Raw genomic sequence first — 9,921 nt, 5'->3', positions numbered from 1 at the left:
GCTTATCCTCGCGAGGGTCGCGGGGAGTGCTGGAGTCTATCCCAGCTGTCAAAGGGCAGGAGGCAGGGTACATCCTGAACTAGTTGCCAGCCAATTGCAGGGCACATACAGACAAACAGCCACACTCAGAATCACACCTAGGGGCAATTTAGAGTGTCCAATCAATGTTGCATGTTTTTGGGATGTGGGAGGAAACCGGAGTGGCCGGAGAAAACACACGCAGGACCATGAAGAACATGCAAATTCCACACAGGGGGGTCCAGATGGAACCCGGGACCTCAGAACTGTGAGGCCAACACTTTCCAGCTTCTCCACTGTGCCGCCCGATTAAAAATGTTAATATTTGATTATATTTGACTTGAATGTCATCCCAGCTGATAAATGATACTGAATCCTAACGTCCATCAGCACAGACATAAATTCTGCTGTGTAACGTTTAGGAGAAACATTGACTCGGGTAGGCTTTGTTTGCCATTTTCATACATATAATGTCAGGATTTTGGCGAGAGTGGGCAAAGTGCAAATACTGGAGGTGAGGTGAAGTGATGGTGCTGAGACAAGAACACACACACACACACACACACACCACACACACACACACACACACACACACACACACACACACACACACACACACACAGTCACATAGGCATGTGGGACTCATCTTTCTCTCACATCCATGCCAAAATGGGGCAGGAGAGGATGAGTCTGTTTCGAAGGAGGGAGCACAAACTGTGGTCAGACAAAACTTGGGCAAAAGCAACCACTGCCTGTAGCTCAGCTCTTTTGGTAACAGGGCACATCCACCATCGCCACAGAAGCCAGTCACCCTCTCGTTCATTTATGAGCTTTGACCTTAGTTTTGGACGTCAATCAATATACACAAGTATAGTCTTTGCAGCATGGACACAGCTGTTAGGTTCTTAGATGGTTCTTAAAAGGCGCTGTAGGTGTATTTCAAATTGCTTCTTCGTGCAATTCCAATCATTCTCACTGGCCCTAAAAGTTGTGGAGCTACTATATATATTATCAAGGTGCTATAAGGGTTCATAATATAAAATTCAGTTACTCCGAATAAATCCTGCCTTTTATGTTACCAAGAATCTGTGCTCGATCCAACTACATGGTAATCTTGTTGTTTATATTGCTGTGTTTATCATCATAGAATGCGCTATTTGTGTTATTAATTTCTCATTAAGATATTGTATGTTACGTTTCCATTCTTGAGATGAATGTTGACTAACCGTAAATTTACAGAGCCCCTAAACGAATGTGAAGCGTTCTCATTCGAATGAGTAACATCTACCTGTGAGCGGTAGTTTTATGTGTTAAGGTTTATGACTGAACCACACTACGAGACTTCAGAATTAATTTCAAAAGTCTCTTACACACAGCATAATGGTGAGAACTTGCAAATGACATGTAATGTCCTTGTAATAACGTCCCAGATGAAAAAACTCAAACTAACTCCTGCAATGTCGTTTTCACACAGAAATACAAGGCAAAATGTCTACTTTTTTTATACATGCACACATGTCATTCTAATGAGAAAGTTTCTAATTTGAATGAGAAAAACGAGAAACTAGATAGATAGATAGATAGATAGATAGATATAGATAGATAGATAGATAGATAGATAGATAGATAGATAGATTAGATAGATAGATAGATAGATAGATAGATAGGATAGATAGATAGATAGATAGATAGATAGATAGATATAGATAGATAGATAGATAGATAGATAGATAGATAGATAGATAGATAGATAGAAAATTCCAGAAAGCAGGGATTTTTATCTAAAAAGTGTACTGGTATTTTAAGATCTAATCACAGAGAAGGTTGGATGACTGGAGACTTGAAAGGTGATTTTTTTTTTTGTCTTTTTTTGTTTTTGTTAGTTGCACCTGCATTGTCTTGTGTGGGGCCATATATCACCATCTACAGACCACTAACGTTAATTCGCAGTGTTGCAGCCCCACACAGGAAGCGGCCTAGTGTGACACTTAGCGCTGTCTGGGCTGTTGGAGGAGGAGAGCGAAGCGCAAAACAGAACACCGACACTGTGGGAAATCACGCTGTCTATTACACCTCTGACTTTTAATCTCACTTTACCTAAGCTTCTGTAGCAAAATAAGGTGGGGGCGCATTTTTTCAATCACACAATATTCATGGGGTAGGAAATGATAAATATATGTAGTGTGCCACCCACAGATGAAAGCGCAGACATTTGCAAACTTCGGGGCAAACTTTTTGGGGGAACTTCTCGAACAAGATACCAGATTTGGTCTAGTGCATGAAAAATGATCCACCTTTAATTCTTTGGCCTGAACAAGATTATTCCCAGGATCTAAAGTCACAAACAAACAAGAATGTACAAGAAGAAAAAAAATACCTGAAAGGATGGAAGGAAATGTTCTATATGTGTCTGAGTGACATGGTGTTTTCCCAAAGGTTCAAGAACTGCACGGAATACTCAGAGATGGATGCTGAGTCCCATTTAAATGGAATCTTAGGTCACATTTACAACAAACGAGGACCCACTGAAGAACTCTTTTCACTACCCCCGAAAGTGACTCGGTTTGTTTTTCTCTGCATGCTGTGAACTCTGGTCCAGACTTCTGGACTTGGAGACAGACTCTCGTTGCTGGCTGCAGCAACAAATGAGGCGTCTAAGATTTGGTTGGTAACACAGACCAGCCACAACACAACATCACAGAGTTACGGAAGCTTGCATGGAGCTGCTACACACTATCTGTGTTTAATGTCTATTTTTATTATTATTATTTATTTTTGCGTAACTGTGGAAATGGGTTTCCCAAAACAGAATCAGCACCAGTCACTCATATCCATCCATCTGGTCTTGATGGACCTGAACCCATGCTGCCTACACTCATGTCAGGCCATACTGTACTTCCATATAACAGCCATAATACTAGGTATACATCTCACTGGGATTTCTCTCATCAATTGTACCCAACATGGGGTGACACAGAATAAAAGGTGTATGACTCACATTTTCCGCCAAGCAGCCTCATTCTCTGCAACTCAACATGAAATGAGGTGTGGAACCACAATAAATAAAAACAAAAAAATGCAAAAACAAACAAACAAAAAAACCCACGATGCTTTATGAATCTAACAATAGTGTCAACAAACTCAAAATGTTTTCTTTGAATATGAGCTTTTGGATTCTTAACAGTAGTTCAAACTAATTAAATATGTACAGGTAAACAGAACATTTTAATTTGGACACTGGATGCCCAAATATTAATTTTTAGTAATACAACTCTTCCTCTTTACAGCTATCTCTACTGCTTTGTTTTTTTTTTGTATCCTTTTGACAAACTCAATTAATTTAACACTTATTTGAGAATTGTCTTAATTAAAACATATTTCATTCATTCAAGAAATTTATGTATACAATTTTTAATTTCATCTTTTAATCAGGCAAGGTGGATCAGATGGAAAGTGTCGGCCTCACAGTTCTGAGGACTTGGGTTCAAATCCCGGCTCCGCCTGTGTGGAGTTTGCATGTTCTCCCCGTGCCTGCGTGGGTTTTCTCCAGGCACTCCAGTTTCCTCCCACATCCCCAAAACATGCAAAATTGAGTGGACACTCTAAATTGCCCCTAGGTGTGATTGTGAGTGCGGCTGTTTGTCTCCATGTGCCCTGTGATTGGCTGGCAACCAATTCTGGCCGGTGACATGTGGGATAGGTTCCAGCATTCCCGCGTATCTCGTGAGGATAAGCAGCTAAGAAAATGAATGGATGGATAGATCTTTTAATCAGTCGGATCGGCCCTGCAAGGAGTTTTAATTTTAGTGTTCACAGATTAACGACTGTATGCGTTAAATAGTTTCTCATTTTAATTATAATGAGTAAAAAGGCATTTTTGTTGCTGATGATAAGGTGAAAGTGTTATATTTTATTTTGACAGGTGGAGGTTCTAAAGATGGCCACCACTTATTTATCTTCCAGAACGCTAAACAACCCCTATATGCACACAAGAAAAATAAAATAAAATAAAACCTAATTTTCAATCAGTTGTTGGAATCAGCTCCAAAATTCTGGTACGAAACATTCTGAAATATAATTAATTATGTGATGTACTATCCATATTTTAGCACATACAATATCAATATTACATTTTGTGAAAGTTCCAAAATTTAAATGGTCTTGTACAATTCAGTTTCTTTGCGTAAAGTTTGGAATTTCTGTGAAATGTTCCCCAACTTTTTCCACATAAGTATGAATGTACCACCCCCCCCCCCATTCCAAACAGAAATCCAACGTAAAAAAAAGACACACAGGGTTTATGTATGGTGAAATAAAATTATATTTGGTCTCCTGAGTGCATGAAAAATGTAGTAAAGATAATTCAATTTATGGACATTGACTTTAGCAAATATTTCCACAAATATAAATTCCTACTTATTTTGACATTCCTGAATTAGAGAGTGAAACTGTGAGCGATTTCATTTTTTCAATTGCAATTTGACTTTTGCGCTCTGGAAACTTGGAGGGAAAACAATGGAACGAAATGCAAATTCGGGCTTATGGCGGCAAGCCTTTGATCATGTGAAGTGTCAATATTTCCTGGTTCTTGCGCTCAAGTGGGCCAAACCGCTTCATTCACGTCCGTGGGTTCCTGTGGATTCAATGGACTCCTTTGAGCCAATCGGAGCCCGGCCGCTGAAGATCAAAGTCAGGAAGAGCCAACCAGCTTTGTTTCCAGTATGAGTCTTCTCCTCTTTCTATAAATGTGACCTTCTCGTCCCCAGCGTGGCTCAACGAGGGTTGCGACTCTTTCGGATTCCATTCGAGCGAGCGTCATCGGCGACGCAGCACTTGCAAAGGATTTCGATGGCGGGCGTCGGCGAGTGTCCGGGGAAGGCCGCCCAGTTCCGGGTGGATCACCTCCTCAGCGCCGTGCAGAGTGAGCTGCAGGCCGGCATCGAGAAGGGCGACCCCACCGAGAGAGAGCTCAAAATCTCCTTGGACGAGAGGGAACTTTGGGGCAAATTTAAAGATCTGACGAACGAGATGATAGTGACCAAAAACGGCAGGTGAGCGCATTTGCTTCGCACTTGTAAATGAAGTTCACTGAAACGTCAAAGTAATGCCGCGGTTGTTCCCTCGAAGGCGCATGTTCCCCGTGATGAAAGTCAACGTGTCCGGACTGGACCCGAACGCCATGTATTCTTTATTGCTGGACTTTGTATCTGCGGACAACCACAGGTGGAAGTACGTGAGCGGGGAGTGGGTCCCCGGGGGGAAGCCCGAAGCGCAGACCCCCAGCTGCGTCTATATCCACCCGGATTCCCCCAATTTCGGCGCGCACTGGATGAAAGCCTGTGTATCTTTCAGCAAAGTCAAACTCACTAATAAACTCAACGGAGGAGGTCAGGTAAGGCACCCCCCCCCCCCTCAAAAAAAAAAAAAAAAAATTCGCAGTCTTGCTGGTTGCTTTCGAAGTGCCCCGATGAACTTGCTTATTTCAATAGATAATGTTACACTCCTTGCACAAGTATGAGCCGCGCATCCACATCGTGCGCGTTGGGGGCCCACGCAGGATGGTCACCAGCCATTCTTTCCCAGAGACTCAATTTATTGCAGTGACAGCCTACCAAAACGAAGAGGTCAGTCGGTCAAATCACTTTTTTTTTTTTTTTTTTTACATCAAAGATAATTAATAGTAGCAAGTATGTGTGCCTGAGTGGTGGCTGCGTGTGCGGAATGAGCATTGAGCATCCTTCAGTTTTTATATGGATATCATCCATGAATGTAAATTCACATTTGTATTTTAGATAACCGCTTTGAAAATAAAGCACAACCCCTTTGCCAAGGCCTTCCTGGATGCAAAGGAAAGGTAAAGGCAGTTTAATTTAAACATCACACTTGCTGATCTGAAATGTTCACATTTTTGGTTGTCTTCATTTTTACTGTAGCATTTTTTTTGTATTTCTAGTCGTGGTATATCAGTATAATATACTTATAGAACTTAACATGTTATATTCATTTGTTCTCTTGGTATTGTTATGAACTTTCTTTATTGATTAGACAGGATGTCTGGTTGCCAAACGTTTTCCAGAAAATACCACCACACACACACACACACACACACACACACACACACACACACACACGCAAACACACGAGCAACATTAAACACAAACATTAAAACACAATAACGTAGAAGGCCCAAGTTTTCAGCAAAAAATGAGAGACATTTAAAAGAAAAGTGTATTCCTAATTGTATGACACCATAACATTATGCACAATTTGAACATTACCACTGCTCTTAAATACTGCATGGGAAAGTTGCTGAAATAATGATTCATTTTAAAAGTGTAGCACATAAAAGTGAAACAAAAACTGCAGACCACTTGAATACATTTTAAATACAAAATGCAAATAAACTAGAAGCTACAAATGTATGTGCTTGACGCAACAACACACAATTCCACTGAACTGTACATGAAAGATGAACTGTACTGTAATTAAAAACTACAAATTGTTTTTGTACCGAATGAAAAACATTTTAAACAGCCTACAAGCTTCATTTGAATATTTTGGATTGCATTTCAGTTTTCAAAAGTGGTACATTTGGTCTTTAATTGACACTAACAGCAGCACAGCACTTTGAGAATCAAAGCTCAGAAACATACTAGAACTGTTTAACTGCCCGCCTTCGTGACTTCATTTTTTTTTTTTTTGGTCTTTGCTTTACCAGACCTTTAAGTCAAGTAATTTTTACCTCTGCAGATGTGACGACAAAGAAATCAAAGATGAAGCAAGTGACCACCAGCAGTCAACGTATTCAGCGCGTAAGTGTCTGAACGCCCTGAAATGGATGCACGTGTCCAATGTCTTGTGCGTTTCTTCACAACTTGCATCTGCCTTCTTTGGAGCCAGTCGGTGGTTGGTTTCTGCCCGGATCCGGTTCCCTCTGCCCAAGTCCTCACAGTCAGTTCGGGACTCCCGTTGCCCTCCCGCCATCCCATGGCTGTGAGCGCTACACCACGCTGAGGACCCACCGCTCGGTGCCCTACACCACGTCTTCCTACAACCATCGGACTAACTCGCCCAGTGAGTGTCCCCCGCGGCCAGACATACCACCCCGATGCAAAACAGATCCTCTAGGAGTCTTAACCAGAAAGTAAAACCAATGTAACTGTTGGGGCACTTGCACTTAATTCTGGGCATTCAGACAAGGAATGTTGGCATCTTCATTTGAATGGGTAAAGGTTGGGTGGGTTATAAGCACAGACGTCACTGACGATCATATCTGCATCAAAAACCGGTGTGGAACATTCCAGCTTCTCTTTACGTTGCAGCAAGTTATGCAGAAAACTCCTCAGCATGTCTGCCAATGCTGTCAAGTCAAGAGAGCTGGTGCGGTCTGCAGATGCCAACACACTCCAGCATGATGTCCGTGACGCACAGTCCAACCTCGGCTTCCAACTCCAGGTCGGTTTTATTCAGTACTCACTTCACTTTCACTCACAATCACTTTATCGAGAGAGATTTACACCCATGTGCAATTTTATTAGCTGCACTTTAATGAAATCCAATACAGAATTTGTATCCAATCAATCTGTGTAAAAATAAAAGTGGTCAGTTTTGATTGACATATTAATTCAACGACATTTATTATTGTGGTTGTTGTTTGCTGTGGTATACACCTGTATGCCATAGTTCTGAGAAGTCATTCAATTCAACAAAGTGTTTAGAATTTCTCTACTGTGTGCAACACTTATTTTGTTTAGTATGCATGCTATTTGTTATTCAGTGAAATCATTTAAAGTAGAATTCACAAATTTCTTTTAAACCTGCATATGAAAAAAACATGAGTCCGTACTGTATGTAAAGCTCATATTTTAAAATCTTCCCCCAGAATTCATCATACGAACTCTTCTTTTACTGGTAATTTCTGCTAAACTCGGTAAAAGAAATATATAGCAAATGCTAATTACAGTGGCAATCTTTACAGCAATTACCACCACCACAAAAAAAAAAAAAAAAAATACTCGGCACACCACCATAATTGCAAATATTAAAATATCGTAACACTGTAGGCCCAAGTTTTCATTAAAAAAATGAAAGACATTTTATTTAAAAAAGAAAGTATATTCCGATTTGGAACCCACCATAACGTTAACATTGCTCTTAAATACTGTATAAGGAAATGGCTGAAATAATGATTAACTTCAAATGTATTGCACATTAAAGTTAAACAAAAACTACACAGTACTTGAATACATTTAAATACAAAATACAAATGTATATGCTTGACTGTACATTACAGTGGTAGTAAAAAAAATGTCTGAGAAGTAAGAACTCATATTGGCTTCCATTTGATTGTATGGGTGTACCTAATACTTTGGTCCATTTTGATGTTGTTTAATCTTAAACTGTTTGGGGTCACTCATATTGGCAAATTGTATGGAGGAGAGTTGTAAGAAAGCCTTCTTGTGCATCCATGTGATTCCCAAGTCAGTACACCAGCCTGTGGTCCATGAGCAATGCATCGCTGACCCCAGTCACCCCACCGTCCCACCATTCGGGGGGGATGAACAACAACCTGAGCTCCCAGTTCCTTCGTGGGTCCAGCGGTCCCTATCCCAACCTGGTTCACTCGGTCCCAGCGCCATCCTCTGGCTCCCCCATGTACGACAGCAGCAGCACTGACGGGCATGACTCAGTCCAGTATGACGCATCCATGCAGCGACATTCTCCGGCCTGGACTCCCGTCACACTTCCTTCCATGTGATGGAGCAGATGGACCGCAATCCGCTGCTTTATGCAGGACTCTTTCAGGTGGAGGTTTTTGAATGCTAAAATGTTACATTTTACACATCCACCCATAGAGAAAGCAGCACATGAGGTTCAGTGCTTTTGGAGTGAGAAGATCACTTGGTTTTCTGCAAATCATGTATTTACGATCATTAGCACCTTTACTCAACATGACTGAATCTATGTTCTATTGTTGGGAGCACAAACGCAGTTTTTAATGTTCTTATGTTAAGTACAACGTCGTGGCTGATACGTTACTCGACTCTTCCGCACCTCAGACGACTTATGACGTAAATGCTAAATGACGGGGAAATTCTTCAAGGTTTTAAATTCAAGGAAAACTGCGTCCAAGCTTATTAACAGATGGTGATGACGTCTGATTAGAATTAGAAGATTAGAAATTGTTTTTTCTAAATAGAGAATATTAACATTACAATGCAAAGCACCCCCTTAGTCAAGCCACAACAGGCACGTATGAAGAATACCCTTCAAAAGTAATATCAACATCAAACATTTATATTATCTTTTCTATCTGATCGTAAATGTGTCACAAAGTTAATAGTTTGGATGGATTCGTCAACATGGTGGGTAGGAGTGTGTCATCAACCATCACTGATTTGCAGAATGCGGACAAACTTTCTTACAAAATTTGGAACAAGGAGGAAGCTGCTAAAACCATGTAGTGTTTATGCTTGAGCAGAGAACAAAATATTACATTTGTGCCAACTGACAAGCTGACTTTTTTTAAAAAAAAACTTATGATATGTCCGTGTGATGTGCTTTTCAATCTTACAATTTTTTTTCCGTTATTCCAATGACCTCACCCTTTGGTTCCATGTGCCCTGCGATTGGCTGACAACCAGTCCTGTGATGATGTAAAATAATCAACTGATCATAGGGCTTGGCGGCACAGTGACTCAGCTGGTAAGGCGTTGACCTCCGAGTTCTGAGGTCCTGGGTTCAAACCCGAACCCACCTGTATGGAGTTTGCATGTTCTCCCCATGCCTGTGTGGGTGTCCTCAGGGCACTCCGGTTTCCTCCCACATCCCATAAACATGCAACATTAATTGAACACTCTAAATTGCCCCTAAGTGTGATTGTGAGTACGGCTTTTTGTCTCA

The 9,921-nt window shown here is 41.0% G+C and overlaps 1 protein-coding gene across 3 annotated transcripts; it reads left to right on the top strand.

The window, feature by feature from the left end:
* Nucleotides 1-4,626: 4,626 nt before the first annotated feature.
* Nucleotides 4,627-9,515, top strand: tbxtb (T-box transcription factor Tb). Of its 3 annotated transcripts, XM_061837013.1 has the most exons (9): nucleotides 4,627-4,707; nucleotides 4,785-5,069; nucleotides 5,146-5,410; nucleotides 5,508-5,642; nucleotides 5,811-5,872; nucleotides 6,769-6,830; nucleotides 6,919-7,092; nucleotides 7,341-7,473; nucleotides 8,500-9,515. In XM_061837013.1, the coding sequence occupies exons 2-9, from the start codon at nucleotides 4,867-4,869 to the stop codon at nucleotides 8,774-8,776; spliced, it is 1,311 nt and encodes a 436-aa protein (XP_061692997.1). In that variant the 5' UTR covers nucleotides 4,627-4,707; nucleotides 4,785-4,866; the 3' UTR covers nucleotides 8,777-9,515. The 3 variants fall into 3 exon arrangements, with proteins under 3 accessions (XP_061692997.1, XP_061692998.1, XP_061692996.1); XM_061837014.1 differs by lacking the exon at nucleotides 4,627-4,707 and having other exon boundaries at nucleotides 4,716-5,069; nucleotides 5,242-5,410; XM_061837012.1 differs by lacking the exon at nucleotides 4,627-4,707 and having other exon boundaries at nucleotides 4,717-5,069.
* Nucleotides 9,516-9,921: the final 406 nt, after the last annotated feature.

Source organism: Syngnathoides biaculeatus, chromosome 12 (assembly GCF_019802595.1).
Source record: "Syngnathoides biaculeatus isolate LvHL_M chromosome 12, ASM1980259v1, whole genome shotgun sequence".
Taxonomy (NCBI): Eukaryota; Metazoa; Chordata; class Actinopteri; order Syngnathiformes; family Syngnathidae; genus Syngnathoides; species Syngnathoides biaculeatus.
Note: the sequence above shows the minus strand (reverse complement) of the source record. Positions and strands in the feature narration are given on the sequence as shown.